This window comes from Syzygium oleosum, unplaced genomic scaffold, assembly GCF_021117445.2.
Source record: "Syzygium oleosum isolate NSW1041296 unplaced genomic scaffold, Sole_v2.1 Sole_v2.31, whole genome shotgun sequence".
NCBI lineage: Eukaryota > Viridiplantae > Streptophyta > Magnoliopsida > Myrtales > Myrtaceae > Syzygium > Syzygium oleosum.
In genome coordinates this window covers 1,303,635-1,322,562 of record NW_026607515.1, presented here as the reverse complement: position 1 = coordinate 1,322,562, position 18,928 = coordinate 1,303,635, and the positions used below count along the sequence as shown (strand labels likewise).

Genomic DNA, 18,928 nt, shown 5'->3' with positions numbered 1-18,928 from the left:
TATTGATCAGGTTAGTATCATGTCACTTGTCTCCCTCGAGATTTTCTCAGGTGGTGGCTACATGCCATTCATACTAGATGTCCTATTGGTCTTGATGTGCTGACCATGCCAAGACCGGCGATAGCTGATTCTTGCATCTTTAACAGGTCCTTTTCACTGCATAAGGAAATTTACGCATAATTTGATAGCCATTACCCAAACTAATCATTACACGTAGAATTCGAAAACTAATGATTGATTTGAATGGACGGAAATGTTGTACTCTCGGTGCGCCTAGAATTCTCTCGAGTTACATAACTAATAGTTAAGAAAACATTCTCTTATTTATGGCATTGTTTAAGATTAACTCCGCCCTTTCATCCTAATAGCATTTTCCGCTCGTGCTTATGTGCTGTAATCGCGCCTTGGTCATTCCACTTGTGATTTCCCCGTTCCGTTTTATCTTCTCAGAATGGGCAATAGCAAGAGTAGTTAAACAAGGTGAGTGCGCACTAACGTGATGAAAATTTAGTACGATGCCTAAAACGTCATTTTCAATCACATTATCGTGTCTCCAATCCTCTTCGGCTCGGGTTCAGTTCAACCTAAACCAACACCATACAATAATGCACAATCTCTTGGGCGGCTTTGAAAGCATGTCACCAAAGTAAAATCCGTAACATTTTTTGGGATGCTGTGATTGATAGCTTTAACAAAAGTAAAATCCGTAAGATTTTTTGGGATGCTGTGATTGATAGCTTTAACTCGGTATGGCGCGTCAAATCAGACTGAGGGGGTGTTTGGTTCAGCTTTGAGCCTCTAAAGCCCCTTGGAAGAAATATGAGGTTTTTGGTTCAGCTTTTGGGACTCCATTGGCCAAATGCTAGCATTTAAAATGCCGAAAGCCCAAAGCTGGTAGGGACCTACTTTGGGCTTTCGGCACTCTCGGAATGCTACAGTAGCGATTTAATGATTTTTTTTCTTCCAATATCGTCCTCACTGATAATTATGTGTTCCACTTTTGCCCTAAAAAAATACTGTTTATCTTCTTCCTTAAGCTGTCTTCGCCGGAGCTGCAGTGGGTCGAGCAACCCAGATCTGACCGACCACGGTCGTGCGACCTCGCGTCGCGCATCCTTGGCTCGCCAAGCGATGGCCGTCCTCGGCGACCCCAGGTGCCGCCACCTATGGTCGCGCGACCTCTCCGAGGGTCGCCCGACCTTAGGCGACGGTCGCTGGCGCCAGATCTAGCTCGCCGGTGATCGCCCGACCTCGGGCAATGGCCGCCAGTGCTAGATTTGGCTCACCGGCGGCTGTAGCCCTTCGCCGGCTCCGGCGAAGGGTAGGATAACCTTTTTTTTAATAAAAAAGAAAAATTCCCGAAGCCTTTTGCAAAAAAAAAACTTGCCAAATACTATTTGGGCCAAAGTAGCTTCACAAAAGATTTTTTACCAAACGTCATTTGCATTTTTTCAATTGACTTTAACCTAAAAGTATTTGCATTCTCTCGAAACTCATTTGCAAAGTTGAACCAAATGGGCCCTGAATTCTCAGATCCTATCATGAGTATGACACGAACGTGATGAGCATTTTATCTGAGAGATATATGCCGAGCATTATTCCAATTGGAAATCACATGTGTAAAGTTTCGACTATTCAATTAACCCGGCTAATCTTTCAGATTCGAGTGTATCATGAATTCACGATCATTACGTTCTCGCATTAGTACGCCAAATTTGTCTGTTTTTCCCCCAATAATGTTATCTTGGTCAGAGATCTAAAGTCACGGGGTGCTTCTTCTATAAAAAGTAACCTCGCCTCGCCACACACCGGCATTCCTAGTTCAAACCCACGAATTCACGCTGATAAACCACCCAGAAATGCCAAGCCCACCTCCATCCACACCCTACCTCTCCTTCCTCTTACTTCTCTTCAGCTCATCTCTCATCCGAGCCTCTCATGGAGGCTTGATTGGCATTTACTGGGGCCGAAACGGCCATGAAGAGAACCTCACCAGTACATGTGCCACTCACAAATTCGCCTACGTAAACCTTGCATTCCTCTATAAGTTTGGCGGTGGCCAGACCCCGCAACTCAACATCGAAGGCCACTGCGACCCCACCTCGCGTCGCTGCACTAGCATAAGCAGCGGCATTCAGAGCTGCCAGGACCAGGGCATCAAGGTGATGCTCTCCATTGGCGGCGACAACAATGGGAACTACTCGTTGGAATCTCAAGCCGATGCTAGGAACGTAGCAGACTATCTGTGGAACAATTTCTTGGGTGGCACATCAAGTGCTCGTCCTCTAGGAGATGCAGTCTTGGACGGTATCGACTTCTATATCCAACTTGGGTCTACTCATTATTATGATGATCTTGCTCGTTATTTATCAGACTATAGCGCGCAAGGAAAAAAGGTGTACTTGACGGCAGCTCCTCAGTGCCCTTATCCCGATAATCATTTGGAGGCTGCGCTTGACACGGGGCATTTCGACTACGTCTGGGTACGGTTTTACGATAACCCTTCATGTGAATACAGCTCGGGGGATATTAGCAAGCTCACTAGTTCTTGGAGCGAATGGGTTGCTTCCATAAATGCCGAGAAGATGTTCTTGGGCCTGCTGGCGTCGTCGGATGCAGGAAGTGGGTATGTTCCGCCGGACGTGTTGATTTCTCAGATACTACCTGTCATAAATAAGTCAGAAAACTACGGAGGCGTAATGCTGTGGTCAAAGTACTATGATGAACAGAATGACTACAGTGACGCAATTATCTGTTGTGTATGAGCTGGATCTCCACGAAAAAGAGGGCCCCAGTCTCATCTATAGAATTAAATAAAGCTGTTGGCAAGCGGTATGTCCAACACAAAAAGGCTTGGGCCAATATGTAATGTGGGACCATAAAACTCTGAGAAAAGTTTAGTGTTTATGAACTTTATCTTCCAGGACAATCTCTATTGAACCACTTATCTCTTCCTCAATTTGTTCTCTCTTTCCTGCATATTAGGTTTAAAAGCGGCCTCAACTAGCTCGGTAAAACCCAGCACCTCATTAGCCAGCTTGGGCAATCCTGGAGGCTGATGGAGGCAGCAACCCGCTCCCATTGCCAATGTTTGACAAAATTTCCCAATAAATCTATCTCTAAGTGGCCGAAATTATCCAAATTCCTTGTCATAACCTCATATTTTCCATTGTTAACCAGATCAAGCAACACAGAACAGCTATACTGTAATCTCAATACCAATAACAAAACTACTCACACCACAGATTTACCACCACCATCGTAACAAATACCTGAGTCATTGACAATACTTCCCTCCCTTTTACGAACGGAAGTAAGCACTAATCATGTGAGAGGTTTTTTACATGAATTCACAAGATCCCAAAGACGGGCTCCAATCTAATGTTTCCTTTTGTTACTTGCAAAAACTGTCATCCTGTCCTCTTTTTCTCCTATATCTCTCCAACATGCTTACGACCTGTTCTCTACCTCCATATTTTTATCAAAAAGGCAAGAAGAACTAAACACAGGCATAGTTTGCCTCCTTTCTTTGACCTCTAGTGTCCACCGTTTGCCTATTTTTCTTTGCTTCTCGCTTGTTTTCCACCACTGTGAGGTATGTACGTGGATAAATTTCACTGTCATGTTTTGAGACTCTTCAGAGAGTCCAGTGTACGGAGGAAAGCGTGTTTTCATAGACCAGCAAAAGTGAAACTTTTGTTACCCAACTAACTCATTTGTATAGCACTACCAATGGTAATCGAGGATTATTTTCATTTCCCCCGAAAGTTTCAGGTATTAAATTAGCATATAATATATTGCACTGCAAAGTACAAACAGCAGTTGGGTCCATGTGAGTTTAAGCAGAAAATGACAAAATTAGATTGGACCACAACACTGACTAAACAAAAACAACCATTACAATAGAACTAAACGTTAGTTAATTACCAGAATTAAGAAATACATTTCCTATCCTTCTACAGCTTTATTCACTTCCAGCAATCTCTTTCTTCAACGCTTCAACATCACTGGCCAATTCCTTTCTGCTTGACTGCAAACAAGTAGCAGAAATTGGCATCATGTGGCTCACTTTAGAGGGAATGTCAAGACAGATGATGCAACGCACAGTGCACTCACATGCACTCGTCCCGGATCTCTCTACCACAGACAAGGTAGAGAATAAACCATCAGACTTCAAAAGAACCTAACGATGCTTTCATCCAGGTCTGATTTTAAACGAGTCATTCTCAGAGCATTTCCATTTCTAGCAATACATACTATACCAGATACTTATGCTATGAGTTGGAGCCTGAATATCCTAGTAAATATTGCCTTAACATGTAAAACGAGTTCACTTTCATGCACCAGCAGCTCTAGAGAACCTCCATTATATGTACTTTATCTGCGCTCCACCAACAAGAAAATGTTTTTACATAAACTATATTATCAAGAACACTCTGGATCCTCCGCAAAATCGAGTCTTTTGCCAATACTATCTAGCCAGGAGTAAGTGAAAATGCTCCCAGCAAAGAAATAGAGCATAAATAGCCAACTTTACCTTCAAGAGCAAATATCTGTGGACTGACCATCCTGTGTATCCAAGACCTACCAACTCCATGACCTTTGGCAGCTGTAAGCAAACAATGTCAGAAGAGGTTTCACCACTAGGAGACAATCAAATTTATGGCAATTCCTACAGGCAACTTAAGCTAAAGGATCATCCCAAAATTTCACTACTTAAGGACCTTTTCTTTTGCTCGGGATGCTGCATAGACACCTTAAATAAGTTTTCAATTGCAAGCACAGAAGAAAACCAAACCTGCCAAAGCGACCGAGTTGATAGCCTCAACTACGATGGATGAAAGCCAAACAGCAACTATTGCTCCACCACCATAAAGGAAGACTCTGGATTTGTCTTCAATAGCATCCCACTGTCAAGTTATCATCTAATGTCAACAATTTTTATCAAACAGGGGAAAGTGTCTGGACAACAGGTGCAATATTTTAAGGCCCAAAAACACCATTTTAATTGAAAATATGTCGATGTTGTCATTTGCTCAATGTTAAAGAATCGACTAGGTCAACTTAACCCAACTTAACTCCAATCACCAGACATCATGATCATGGAGTGCTGTAGCGAGCTTACCTCATAAAACGTTAGCAAGAAATAATGCTTATCCCTTTAGATGTATTACAAGCCATTTTTTCCCTTTGTCAGGAACCATCAATATATACCATTTAGATGATATCAGACAACAAAATAACCTCAATGAGCTAAAATCAGAGGAAGAAAATAAATTCACTTGAGAAAACTTTTTAATGTTTCTATTGTGCTGGGTGTGTGAGTTTTCATAATCCAACACTGCAGAGTAATAGCACCCTAACCTTCTGCTTCAAGTCAGAAAACATCTCTCCAACTTCAACAGGACTAGATGGCTCTTCAGAAGAAGCTCTGATCTGGATAGACTTGAATCTGTTGGAATTTTCAATGATAGAGAGACCGTTAATTCAATGTGCCCGAAAAGTAAAACTTTCAGAACTTTGATAAACTCACCATCATGCGAAAAACACAAGTATATGAACAATTTGGAAGAAAAAAAAATTGTGATTACATAAGGTCATCTATGATTTTTCCAATTCAACCAGGTTAACATATGTAGTTCTTCATATTTTTTCTGCTTAAAATAATGCCTAATGGCGCAGGATGGTCAAGGCAGCGAAAACTACTTATCAGTCAATGAAATTCCGAAACACCGAAGACGCCACAGTAGCAGAGGAAGAGCAAGTACTTTGTCTTCAGCAATCAAGGGCTCTCCTTTCACCTTTGATGCAGTCGCTGCATATCTAATTGAGTGCACTGACGGACTGAAGACAGTGATTTTTGCTAGTTACATGGACATGGAAGTCTGCTGATGTAAGGATTAACGAATTTTGCTCAGGTCCCCTCAACATTGTTAATGTCACAAGCAATAACTCCATTCACAAAGCCGCAGCTAGTGCTTCTCTGTCCCTATATGTGAATTAAAACCGAACCGTGGAACCCATATAGCAGAGCATCCCCAGGCAAAAACACTAAGAAGGCAAAATGACATTATTCAACTGGTATTTCCATAGATTCAACTTAAGCATCTGGTCACTCCAAATGTAAATAATCAGGTGTACTCAAAGCGAAAAGAATGTCTTAAACCCGAACTCAAAAGGGACAAAATTAAGTAGCGAGATAACTGCCCCAGCTAGTAATAAATCCAGCTAAATTTCGTCTTTCCATTCCAAAATAAACTAACCAAGATTCGCTTTCCCGGTATCGTTTAATTTGTCTTTTTCTACAAGTCAATATGAACCAAACTTAGTCAAACAGAGCTGATTAATACCGAAATTCTGTCGCCTACTACAACACTTGGCTTCAAAACTGACGAAAACTCAACACAATCCAAACCAAACTCGAACAAGAAACTAAAATGAACAGTAAAAAATGGTACGAGGAACTCTGATGGAGACAAATGGGTTCTTCAGATTCTACGCTTTCTCAGCAACCACAGAGAGCATTACAGGGAACCTTCGAGAACGAGCTCGCCACCGACGTCGGCAGGGGGTTCCAGGTCGACAAGCTGCTCGACTTGATCTTCGCCGCCTACGTCCCCAAGTTCCAGGCGGAGAAGCTGGTCGGCCTCTTCGGCTTCTTCAGGCAGTGCCTGTCGTCGTCCTCGGCGGAGGCGGTGCTCCTGGCTTCCCTGTCTAAGCTGGAGGTCTCCGTCATGCGGTATTACATCGTTCACGCCGTGCCGTGCGGGAGGAGGGACAAGGTTTTGGAGTTCTTCGGGACTAGCGGGAATGATCTGATGCGCAGGGACCAGGATTGGACTCCGTGGTTCGGTAGGTCAAACAATTAATTTTTATTTTTTTGGTAAGAATTTCGTTCGTTGCTGTCGTGAATTTTGCATTTTTCGAGCTTGCTTTTCAGCTATACCGTACGTGAAGAATCCGAGCTTGGATCCGCAGTTTCGGCTCTACTTTTCAAAGGAGTGGTACGAGGCATTGCGTGTTGCAGTGAGGAATTTCTTTGATGAGATCTTCAATGGCACTCATATCCTTGGAATCGCGTGTATATGCATATCGCTGTTTCTTATTTTCAATAGTGCCTCTTGGGCTTTAGCTTTTAGTTCCATCTGCTGTCATTACACGTGAATGTGATGACTTATGTGGGAGCAACTTTTGAAGTATAGATAGATGGTTGGTCCTGATGATTAAGTAGAAGTTATGGAGCTTTCTCTTGCTGCAATTCAGACAGCTGGGGCTTTCGCCAGCCGCATTGCAGCCATCCTCTTGATGTCCTGCCATACTGACTTTTCTCTGTACTAAACCAATCGTTTTCAATTCGAGTGTCGCCATTATTATTGTCGAATAGATGGTTGGCCTGTTGGTAGACGGCGACTGTCTTTTTTCATTTTTCTGATTCCCATCTTGCGAATGGAAAATGCATGAGTACTTACTGTGAGTTTAGCAAGATTTTTCCTTAACTAGACCACGCATTCCGGCTTTATTGACCATCAGTTTGAAGAAGAATACCATCAGCCGTCTCAAAAAAGAAATTAAGCAGCTAAACAGTAAGTTAGCACAACTTCAAGCTCTATTGGAGGAAAAAGAAGCGCAATTATGCCGATCAAGGAGGTAAGTGTCTGTCTGTCTTTTTGTGGTAAACTCTGTCTCTTTTTTTCACCTCAAAAGTTATGGGTCTATTGCCTGCACCATTTTCTGATAATATTTTTATCGCTGTGATTGTGCTTGCAAACAGTCATGCTGCATCAGCAATGGATGCTAGCATAGCTCGTAGTAGTTCTTCAACTCTGCCAAGTGGTGTGCTTGATGAAAATATCGTATCATCACGAGATAATCAAGACACCTATAATCATGCTACTCCCAATCCGGGTAATAGAGTGCTGTCCCAGGACTCGGTTGGTGCTGCAAAAGCCAAAGTCGACTTAGAATCTCTAGCAGCACCATCTGGTCATGTTACAACCTCTCTAAGTTTATGTAGTGATAATGGAGCTGGTGGTTCCAGTCTAATGGTCCAAGATGGTACCATTGGTAAATTTCTATTCTGTATATTTTCTCTGTTTGTCTAAGTGCAGATTAGTGGTGTTGGACAAGTTTGCACAAGTGCACAATCCTGTGAGGTGAAACAAAGATATCGGGACAATATATGGCTGGAAGATGTTCTGGCCTATTAGGATGTGTTGCATTTCGTGCATAGATGACCCCTAAAGTCACGAAAATATCTTCATTCCATTTATCACCACAATATCTGCAATGATTGGAATAGTTGCATTACAAAGTTATACATGGTAAGTAGTTGCTTAATGCATTGATCAGAAACTGGAAGAGAAGCAGAGGGAGAAGAAGAATTCGCTGAGGTGAAAGTAGACTTTCAGGTAATTCTGTCAAGCTGATTGAATGGCATCTTTTGGACTAACACATTACACCTTTCATTGGTTAAAGTGTTCTTTGGTAGTGGCTCTCACTCTGCAACTCCATGAACTATAGGAAACATTTTTGGGCCATACAAGTCCAATCACTCGATGCCGCTTTTCTGCCTCTGGGAACAATATTGCCAGTGCATCCATGGATGGCACAGTCAGGTTCAAAATGTCATTTTGGCTTATATAAGCTTTTCTATTTGGGCCATTGCCAGTTTCAAACTTATTTTCTAGTTTGGATTGATCTTCTTTGTTCAAATGAATGAGCTTTTCTCTTGGGGCATCTATGCCTGGATAGAATAGGTACTGCAAAAAATGGTTTATTGGCATACGTCCTAGTAGCAAGCTTCTTGTTCAAGACTATCTTCTATTTCTTCAACTATTTGGTCGTATCTGATGTTCTTCTTTTACCTCTTTCATGCATTTCTATTCAGAATATGGACCTATGACTCATCAACTTCAGCATCAAGAAATGCAACTATTTACTGTGGGGCAGAGATAATGTCGCTTGACTGGGAGTGTAAATCTGATCGCTTGGTATGATATGCATCTTAGTCCAATAGCTTGGCTCACCAACAAATGTTTCTTTAAGAGATACCTTTCATTAAGACCTTATTTCTTTTTTACTAAAGCTTCTCATAGGAACTGCTGATGGAGGAATTAAGGCATGGAATGTTGACGCAAAAGAGTTGTCTGTGATCTCAATACCGCAGAGGCTTTTCCAAGGTTTTAAAACATGATTTGTGATTTTGTACTTCTTCCATTCTTGCTTCTTGACATTTTTGTTGTTCTGCAGTGTCTTGGATTTGAAATGTAGCCCGGTAGAAACAATTTTTGTTTCTGCTGCGGCATCCAGGTATTAATTTTTCCCTTCTGGTACTTGGGGAGTGTCTTTTTGTTGCGTCTTTAAAATTGATTCCTTCGTTGGCCATGGATTTAATATAAGTTTTGCACTCCATATGAGGATTAGTTTGTGCAGTTTTTCCACCACTTAGTTTTTTTCATTTTCTCTGGAAACTTTTTTTAAGTCTATTTGGTTTAAAATGCTTCCATTCTCATGGATCCGCTCTGTTGCGAATGATTTTAGTTGTATGTAGGTTAGCAACCCTTGTTGGCTCTAGGATAAAACTCTTCAACAAAAGGGAAAATGAGGTTATGCAGTACGTTAATTTGACTACAATTGATGTTGCTATTCTGTGAGTGAACTTTGAGGCTATAGGTGACTTTACTATCCTTTGGATGAAGTGTCACTGGTTTAAATGGAAGATACGAAAGTAATCTTGTTGAGTGCCGAGACATATGAGGTCCTTTATCTTTGGCATGCTAAAAGTCAGCCATCCTCCTTGCGGCCTAATGCAAATGTCCATGTATTTCTCTTAGCAGAACTTAAAGATATGACAAAACCTAAGCTAGTGTATGACAGTGCCTGCTTGTTCATCTGGGGATAGCATATCTGTCTTTAGCATATGAAACTTTTTCTTAGAACTTTTCAGAAATCTATTCCATTTCAGGTTGATGCATTTGCAATGGAGATTATTTTCTTTATAGATGCACTTGATAATGGGTATCTTTTCCTTTGTAGGCATGTTTCTGGTCATATTGATGACTCTGCTTTTGCTTCACTAACTGTATGGAACATGAAGACATGGAAAGCAATGGTATGTGTTTTTCTTGTTCCTGGAACAACCTATGATTGAAGTTGCTAATTTATCCATTGTCCTTTGTGACTGGACAACTGCCTGGTTTTCCTGAAGACAGTCCTTCCTCTTGGTGAAGATCCCCCTGCAATTACTTCTTTGTGCTTTAACCACAATGGGAAGATTCTTGCTGCCTCTGCCACGGATGGAATGATTCACATGTTTGGTATCCTTTTAGTTTCTACAGCAGTGATGACAATGGAATTCGACGCAAGGACACAATGATTTGTCTTTGCATACCAGACAGCCTCATCTTCCCCTCCCCCTCCCCCTCCCCATATCCATCATCTTCGAGGGGGAGAAAAGGGAAGTTCTGAATTTTCATGAGCTTATGTGGACCTTGTTATGTGTTGTAGCTTGGATACATTGAAGAAGACATATTGCTTTGAAATTACCATGAATTCATTTCTGTTGGTTTTGAAGTATCATCATCTTCTGTTTCTCCAATATGTGGCCCGTAGACTAGTAAATGTTAGAAGGGAATGCCTTAACTAGCCATAGACCTGTCTGCCGGTCTACAAATTACTGGGTGGCCTGCACATGATAGTGGTATAAGCTCCATTCTTTTTGGAGCTGATGAGACCAGCATATTTAGTTTGGGTACAGATGGAAAGGCAAGTACATTCTCTAGTTATGATTTGTGGATTCATATCTTGGATGCATTGAACTTGAGTATCCATTAAGTTCATTCCATCCCACATCTATTTATGTTTATTCATGGTATGAAATATCAAATAGTTGATGTTCTTCCCATTTTAGGTCCTTGAGTGGAGCTTGCAGAAACAGGGTCATGTTCTGCGGTAAATCAATTCAAAGACGTACCGGTTGCGGACCACATATTTACCTTAGCAACCATAATATACTTTGATATGTGAGATTTCATGGTTCTTGATGTCACTTGGAATGTCAAATTGGTTTCTCAATTTTATTTATGCATTGGGTGGATGGATTCTTGAATCAATTTCCAATAAGAGTGAGGAATTGTCCTCACTGAATGGGACGATCCTTCAGATATGATCATCATGGTAACTCATGCCATGTATAGTTGTTGCATCCATTAATCTTGCATGAGTGTCATTTATAAAATTTCGGTCGTAATTATGTAGATCATGTTATGCTTGCAGCTCCAGTCACTTAAGACATGAAATGGCTCTAGATGCAAATGGAAGGAGATTGTTAGTAACTTCTGGTTCAGTAAGAGCACCCATATACCAGGTAACCTCTCTCTCTCTCTCTCTCTCTCTCTCTCTCTCTCTCTCCCGCCTACTCTCCCTCTCTCTCTCTCCCCCCTAACACACACAGAGAAATGCTGTAGGAAGGCAATGAATAAGGGCTTTTAAGCTGCGTATTTTCTATACTTCTCATTAATAGTGCTCTGATCATTTGTTTCAATGTATATTTCTTAGAAATGATGTTAGGTCATATCTCATTTTTTTTATTTGGTTTAGACACGTAGTCGGGCAAGTGGTTTGAGAACTCTCCCGCACAGTGCTTCTGTGACAACGGTGGATTGGCTCCCAACCTTACCCATTTTCTTGACTGGATCAGCTGATAATTCCGTGCGGGTGACATCCATATTATGAAGGCAGGTGCTTTACTCTTCCATTTTCGAGGCGTTTGTTCTTGTGATTGATTGTATGCTTTTGGTTGGATGGATGATAGTCAGATTAATTTTGCTCCTTGATTGGTTTAGCAATTAGTAGTCCCCAACTCATTCTTGTGATTCAGTTACAGAGGTTGTCATAGGCTCATATGTATCATATTGAAATTTATCTTCAGACCTGTAATAAGATTGTAAGATAACCCTTGATATGATAGATTCAGATTGCTATTATGATTGTTGTCTGCATCTATCGTTTCTTTTTATCTTTTTCCCTCTTCACACCCGTGTACGAAAATTGGAATGGAAATTTGTTCACTCTTTGTTTTGAGTCAATTCATTTCCTTTTTTTATCAAGTAAACTTGGTAATCAGTCAAGTTGTGGCTTGGGGTTTACATCATGGAAATGTTTTGAGCTCTGAGTTTCTCCTCCGAATTTCAGCCAGTTCTGTTGGAACTGGCCTGGATCGCTTGTTCTATTAATAAATTAATCCCATTCAAGGCAGATGATGCCTTTTAGGCTAGTGCACAAAACTGTACCAAGATCACTTCAACTAAGGAAGGAGCTCAGGTGACAAGATTGTGGTCACAAGGATGATTGGCTCAAGTTGCGACAATATCGGGAATGGAGATTCTGTAAGGAAAAAGGAAAATCAGACAAATCAGGGAAGAGTAATGGGTTGAGTCTAAAAATTGCTTCAGTGACCTGGAATCTAGCAGTCATCAGCTCACTCTTCATGTGCTTTCGGTTCTCGCAGCTTGCTCAGGTTTTTCCGATATCTGTTGCCGAGTTTTGTTAAGATCTAAACTTGCTCACTTAGTTTCACGATGTTTATTGATCAGGTTAGTATCATGTCACTTGTCTCCCTCAAGATTTTCTCAGGTGGTGGCTACATGCCATTCATACTAGATGCCCTGTTGGTCTTGATGTGCTGACCATGCCAAGACCGGCGATAGCTGATTCTTGCACCTTTAACAGGTCCTTTTCACTGCATAAGGAAATTTACGCATAATTTGATAACCATTATCCAAACTAATCATTACACGTAGAATTCGATAACTAATGATTGATTTGAATGGACGGGAATGTTGTACTCTCGGTGGGCCTAGAATTCTCTCGAGTTATGTAACTAATAGTTAAGAAAACATTCTCTTATTTATGGCATTGTTTAAGAGTAACTCCGCCCTTTCATCCTAATAGCATTTCCCGCTCGTGCTTCTGCGTTGAAATCGTGCCTTGGTCATTCCACTTGTGGTTTCCCCCTTCCTTTTTTATCTTCTTAGAACGGGCAATAGCAAAAGTGGTTAAACAATGTGAGTGCGCATTAACGTGATGAAAATTTAGCACGATGCCTGAAACGTCATTTTCAATCTCATCATCGTGTCTCCAATCCTCTTCGGCTCAGGTTCATTTCAACCTTAACCAACACCATACAATAATGTGTAAGCTCGTGGGCGTCTCTGATAGCATGTCATCAAAGCAAAATCCGTAACATTTTTTGGGATGCTGTGATTGATAGCTTGAACTCAGTCTGGCGCGTAAAATTAGACTGAATTCTCGGATCCTATCATGAGTATGACACGAACGTGATCAGCATTTAATCCGAGAGGTATAGGCCGAGCATTATTCCAACTAGAAATCACGTGTGTAAAGTTTCGACCATTCAGTTAACCCCAACTGGAAATCACGTAAAGTTTCGACCATTCAATTAACCCCAACTGGAAATCACGTGTAAATTTTCGACCATTCAGTTAACTCGGATAACCTTTCAGATTCGAGTGTATCGTGAATTCACGATCATGACGTTCTCGTATCAGTACGACAAATTTGTCTGTTTTTCCCCCACTAATGTTATCACGAGAATTTCCACAGCCGACCTATCCAAAGGAAAAAACAAGAGAACACTGTTCTTGGTCAGCGATCTAAAGTCACGGGACGCTTCTTCTATAAAGAGAAACCTCGCCTCGCCACACACCAGCATACCAAGTTCAAACCCACGTATTCACACTGATAAAACCACCCAGAAATGCCAACCCCACCTCCATCCACACGCTACCTCTCCCTCCTCTTACTTGTCTTCGGCTCATCTCTCATCCGAACCTCTCATGGCGGCGGGATTGCCATTTACTGGGGCCAAAACGGCAATGAAGGTACCCTCACCAGTACATGTGCCACCGGCAGATATGCCTATGTGAACCTCGCATTCCTCAATAAGTTTGGCGGCGGCCAGACCCCGCAAATCAACCTTGCAGGCCACTGCGACCCCGCCTCAGGTGGCTGCACTAGCATAAGCGGCGGCATTCAGAGCTGCCAGAATCAGGGCATCAAGGTGATGCTGTCCCTTGGCGGCGGCGTTGGGAGCTACTCGTTGGCATCTCAGGCCGATGCTAGGAACGTAGCAGACTATCTGTGGAACAATTTCTTGGGTGGCACATCAAGCGCTCGTCCTCTAGGAAACGCAGTCTTGGATGGTATCGACTTTGATATCGAACTTGGGTCTACCAAATATTGGGATGATCTTGCCCGTTATTTATCGGACTATAGCAAGCGAGGAAAAAAGGTGTACTTAACGGCAGCTCCTCAGTGCCCTTATCCCGATAGTCATTTGGGGGCTGCGCTTAACACCGGTCTTTTCGACTACGTCTGGGTACAGTTTTACAATAACCCTCCATGTCAATACAGCTCGGGGGATATTAGCAAGCTCACGAGTTCTTGGAGCAAATGGGTTGCTTCCATAAACGCCGGGAAGATGTTCTTGGGCCTGCCGGCATCGTCGGAAGCAGCAGGAAGTGGGTATGTTCCGCCAAACGTGTTGACTTCTCAGATACTACCTGTCATAAAGAAGTCAGCAAAATACGGAGGCGTAATGCTGTGGCAAAAGTACTATGATGATAAGAATGGTTACAGTGCGTCCATTAAGAATAGTGTATGAGCTGGATCTCCACGCATGAGAGGAGTGCAGTCTCATCTCTAGAATTAAATAAAGCTGTTGGCAAGCGGTATGTCCAATACAAAAAGGCTTGGGCCAATATGTAATGTGGGACTATAAAACTCTGAGAAAAGTTTACTGTTTATGAACTTTATCTTCCAGGACAGTCTCTATTGAATCACTTATCTCTTCCTCAATTTGTTCGCAGTTTCCTGCATATTAGGTTTGAAAGTGGCCTCAACTAGCTCGGTAAAAACCAGCACCTCATTAGCCAGCCTGGGCAATCCTGGAGGCTGATGGAGGCAGCAACCCGCTCCCGTAACCAACGTTCGACAAAATTCCTCAATATATCTATCTCTAAAAGTGGCCGAAATAATCCAAATTCCTTGTCATAACCTCATATTTGCCATTGTTAACCAGAACAAGCAACACAAAACAGCTATACTGTAATCTCAATACCAATAACAAAACTACTCACACCGCAGATTTACCACCCACCCTCATAACAAATACCTCAGTCATTGACCATACTTCCCTCCCTTTTACAAACGGAAGTAAGCACTAATCATGTAAGAGGTCATTTACATGGATTCACAAGATCCCAAAGACGGCTCCGATCTAATGTTTCCTTTGGTTACTTGCAAAAACTGTCATCTTGTCCTCTTTTACTTATATATCTCTCCAACATGCTTACGACCTGTTCTCTACCTCCATATTTTTATCAAAAAGTCAAGAAGAACTAAACACAGGCATAGTTTGCCCCCTTTCTTCAACCTCTAATGTCCACCGTTTGCCTATTTTTCTTTGCTTCTCGATTGTTTTCCACCACTGTGAAGTATGTACATGGATAAATTTCACTGTCATGTTTCAAGACTCTTCAGAGAGTCCAGTGTACGGAGGAAAGCGTGTTTTCAAAGACTGGCAAAAGTGAAACTTTTGTTACCCAACTAACTCGTTTGTATAACAATACCAATGGTAATCGAGGATTATTTTCATTTCCCCCCAAAATTTCGGGTATTACATTAGCATAGAGTATATTGCACTACAAAGCACAAACAGAAGTTGGGTCCATGAGAATTTAAGCAGAAAATGACAAAATTAGATTGGACCAAAACACTGACTAAACAAAAACAACCATTACAATAGAACTAAACATTAGTTAATTACCAGAATTAAGAAATACAACTTCCCGTCCTTCTGCAGCTTTATTCACTACCAGCAATCTTTTTCTTCAACGCTTCAATATCACTGGCCAATTCCTTTCTGCTTGACTGCAAACGAGTAGCAGAAATCGGCATCATGTGGCTCACTTGAGAAGGAACGTCAGGACAAGATGATACAACGCACTATGCAGTCACATGCACTTGTCCTGAATCTCTCTACCACAGACACGGTATAGAATAAACCATCAGACTTCAAAAGAACCTAATGATGCTTCCATCCAGGACTAATTTTAAATATGTAATTCTCAGAGCATTTCCATTTCATGCAATACATACTATACCAAACAGTTATGCTATAAGTTGGACCCGAATATCCTAGTAAATATTGCCTTAACATCTAAAACAAGTTCGCTTTCATGCACCAGTACCTCTAGAGAACCTCCATTATACTTTATCTGCTCCACCAACAAGACAATATTTTTACATAAAGTATATTGTCAAGAACACTCTGGATCCACCGCAAAATTGAGTCTTTTGGCAATATTATCTTGCCAGGAGCAAGTGAAAATGCTCCCAGCAGAGAAATGGAGCATAAATAGCCAACTTTACCTTAAAGAGCAAATATCTGTAGACAAACCATCCTGTGTATCCAAGACCTACCAGCTCCATGACCTTTGGCAGCTGTAGGCAAACAATGTCAGGAGAGGTTTCACCACTAGGAGACAATCAAATTTGTGGCAATTCCTACAGGCAACTAAAGCTTAAGGATCATCCCAAAATTTTACTACTTATGGACCTTTTCTTTTGCTCAGGATGTTACATAGACACCTTAAATAAGTTCTCACTTGCAAGAACAGAAGAAAACCAAACCTACCAAAGGGACCGAGTTGATAGCCTCAACTACAATGGATGACAGCCAAAAAGCAACTATTGCTCCACCACCATAAAGGAAGACTCTGGATTTGTCTTCAATAGCATCCCACTGTCAAGTTATCATCTAATGTCAACAATTTTTATCAAACAGGGGAAAGTGTCTGGACAACAGGTGCAATATTTTAAGGCCCAAAAACACCATTTTAATTGAAAATATGTCGATGTTGTCATTTGCTCAATGTTAAAGAGTCAACTAGGTGAAGTTAACCCAACTTAACTTCAATCACTAGACATCATGATCATGGAGTGCTGCAGTGAGCTTACCTCATGAAATGTTAGCAAGAAATAATGCTTATCCCTTTAGATATATTACACGCCATTTTTTCCCTTCGTTAGGAACCATCAATATATACCATTTAGATGATATCAGACAACAAAATAACCTCAATGGGCTAATATCAGTGGAAGAAAATAAGTTCACTTGAGAAAACTTTTTAATGTTTCTATTGTGCTGTGTGTGTGGGTTTTCATAATCCAACACTGCAGAGTAATAGCAACCTAACCTTCTCCTTCAAGTCAGCAAACATCTCTCCAACTTCAACAGGACTAGATGTCTCTTCAGAAGAAGCTCTGATCTGGATAGACTTGAACCTGTTGGAATCTTCAATGAGAGAGAGACTGTTAATTTAATAAGCCAGAAACGTAAAACTTTCAAAACTTTGATAAACTCACCATCATGCGAAAAAACACAAGTATCCTAACAATTTGGAAGAAAAAAAAATTGTGATGACATAAGGTCATCTATGATTTTTCCAATTCGACCAGATTAACTTATGTAGTTCCTCATATTTCTGCTTACAAAAATGCATAACGATGGCGGAGGATGGTCAAGGCAGCGAAAACTACTTATCAGTCAATGAAGTTTCGAAACACCCAACATGCCATAGTAGCAGAGGAAGAGCAAGTACTTTGTCTTCAGCAATCAAGGGCTCTCCTTTCACCTCTGATGCAGTCGGTGCATATCTAATTGAGTGCACTGATGGACTGAAGACAGTGATTTTTGCTAGTTACATGGACATGGAAGTCAGCTGATGTAAGATTTAACGAATTGCTCAGGTCCCCTCAACGTTGCTAATATCACAAGCAATAACTCCATTCACAAAGCCGCAGCTAGTGCTTCTCTGTCCCTATACGTGAATTAAAACTGAACCGCGGAACCCATATAGCAGAACTTCCCGGGCAAAAACACTAAGAAGGCAAAATGACATTATTCATCAGCTATTCCACAGATTCAACTTAACCCTCAAAGATTGACTGGTCACTCAAAATGTAAATAATCAGGTGTACACTCGAAGCTAAAAGAAAGTCTTGAACCCGAACTCAAAAGGGACAAAATTAAGTAGCAAGATAACTGCCCCAACTAGCAACAAATCCAGTTAAGTTTCGTTTTTCCATTTCAAAGCAAACGAACCAAGATTCGCTTTCCCGGTATCATTTAATTTGTCTTTTTCGACAAGTCAATATGAACCAAACTTAGTCAAACAGAGCTGATTAATACCGAAATTCTGTCGCCTACTACAACGCTCGGCTTCAAAACTGACGAAAACTCAGCACAATCCAAACCAAACTCGAACAAGAAGCTAAAATGAACAGCCAAAAAGGGTACGAGGAACTCTGATGGAGACAAATGGGTTCTTCAGATTCTACGCTTTCTCAGCAACCACAGAGAGCATTACAGGGAACCTTTAGAGAATCTGGTCGGTTTCAGGGTGCCGAGAGAGAGAGAGAGGACCACCTGAGACCAGTCTAAGCGACGAGCAAGGCCGACGACGAGGTGACAGGTGGGGCAAGACATGGCGGCGCGACGGCGACGTCAAAGAGGAGCGCCGCGTCGACGCGGTGACCGGCGGTGGCCCCGATCCTCCTGCTGCTGCATAAGCTGCTTCCATGGCGACACCCCTCTCTCTCTCTCTCTCTCTCTCTCTCTCTCTCTCTCTCTCTCTAACTGGGCCTGGCTAGTCAGAAGTCAACCCACGAGAGGAAGTATTGTATGCATCCGAAGTCTCAGCCCACCTCCATCTTACGCCCAAAAAAAAAAACATTTGCTACGTATAATTTGGTCTGTTGCGGAAGTCCTTGGCAGCCCCAAGTGAGACATCATCGTTTTCATTACAGAAATGAGACCAAGAACTTGATGTCGACTGACGGTCTA

At 41.7% G+C, this 18,928-nt stretch overlaps 3 protein-coding genes and 1 pseudogene across 5 annotated transcripts; 3 read left to right on the top strand and 1 right to left on the bottom strand.

The window, feature by feature from the left end:
* Positions 1–1,797: 1,797 nt before the first annotated feature.
* Positions 1,798–3,760, top strand: LOC130135338 (hevamine-A-like). The gene has a single exon (XM_056304237.1). The coding sequence runs from the start codon at positions 1,860–1,862 to the stop codon at positions 2,763–2,765; it is 906 nt and encodes a 301-aa protein (XP_056160212.1). The 5' UTR covers positions 1,798–1,859; the 3' UTR covers positions 2,766–3,760.
* On the bottom strand, positions 3,734–18,833 carry LOC115669256 (protein CURVATURE THYLAKOID 1A, chloroplastic-like). Of its 3 annotated transcripts, XM_056304238.1 has the most exons (6): positions 18,512–18,811; positions 17,280–17,377; positions 16,718–16,825; positions 16,453–16,524; positions 15,848–15,951; positions 14,315–14,582 (listed from the first exon to the last, which is right to left on the bottom strand). In XM_056304238.1, exons 1-5 carry the CDS (start codon positions 18,663–18,665, stop codon positions 15,886–15,888), a joined length of 498 nt encoding a protein of 165 aa, XP_056160213.1. In that variant the 5' UTR covers positions 18,666–18,811; the 3' UTR covers positions 14,315–14,582; positions 15,848–15,885. The 3 variants fall into 3 exon arrangements, with proteins under 3 accessions (XP_056160214.1, XP_056160213.1, XP_056160215.1); XM_056304239.1 differs by lacking the exons at positions 14,315–14,582; positions 15,848–15,951; positions 16,453–16,524 and adding exons at positions 3,734–4,030; positions 4,538–4,609 and having other exon boundaries at positions 18,512–18,833; XM_056304240.1 differs by lacking the exon at positions 14,315–14,582 and having other exon boundaries at positions 15,919–15,951; positions 16,689–16,825; positions 18,512–18,824.
* LOC115668837 (uncharacterized) lies at positions 6,222–11,984 on the top strand (annotated as a pseudogene).
* LOC130135337 (hevamine-A-like) lies at positions 13,726–14,829 on the top strand. Its single transcript, XM_056304236.1, has one exon. It carries the CDS (start codon positions 13,778–13,780, stop codon positions 14,681–14,683), a length of 906 nt encoding a protein of 301 aa, XP_056160211.1. The 5' UTR covers positions 13,726–13,777; the 3' UTR covers positions 14,684–14,829.
* Positions 18,834–18,928: the final 95 nt, after the last annotated feature.

What these genes read in the sequence shown, in the direction of transcription:
- LOC130135338 (XM_056304237.1), top strand. Translation starts at nt 1,860, where the DNA reads ATGCCAAGCCCACCTCCATCCACACCCTACCTCTCCTTCCTCTTACTT.
- LOC130135337 (XM_056304236.1), top strand. Translation starts at nt 13,778, where the DNA reads ATGCCAACCCCACCTCCATCCACACGCTACCTCTCCCTCCTCTTACTT.
- LOC115669256 (XM_056304239.1), bottom strand. Translation starts at nt 18,665, where the DNA reads ATGGAAGCAGCTTATGCAGCAGCAGGAGGATCGGGGCCACCGCCGGTC. An exon ending in CTATCAACTCGGTCCCTTTG is followed by an intron (nt 4,610 to 16,717) that starts GTAGGTTTGGTT and finishes GTTTGCTTACAG; the next exon opens with CTGCCAAAGGTCATGGAGTT. An exon ending in ACAGATATTTGCTCTTGAAG is followed by an intron (nt 4,031 to 4,537) that starts GTAAAGTTGGCT and finishes ACTTGTTTGCAG; the next exon opens with TCAAGCAGAAAGGAATTGGC.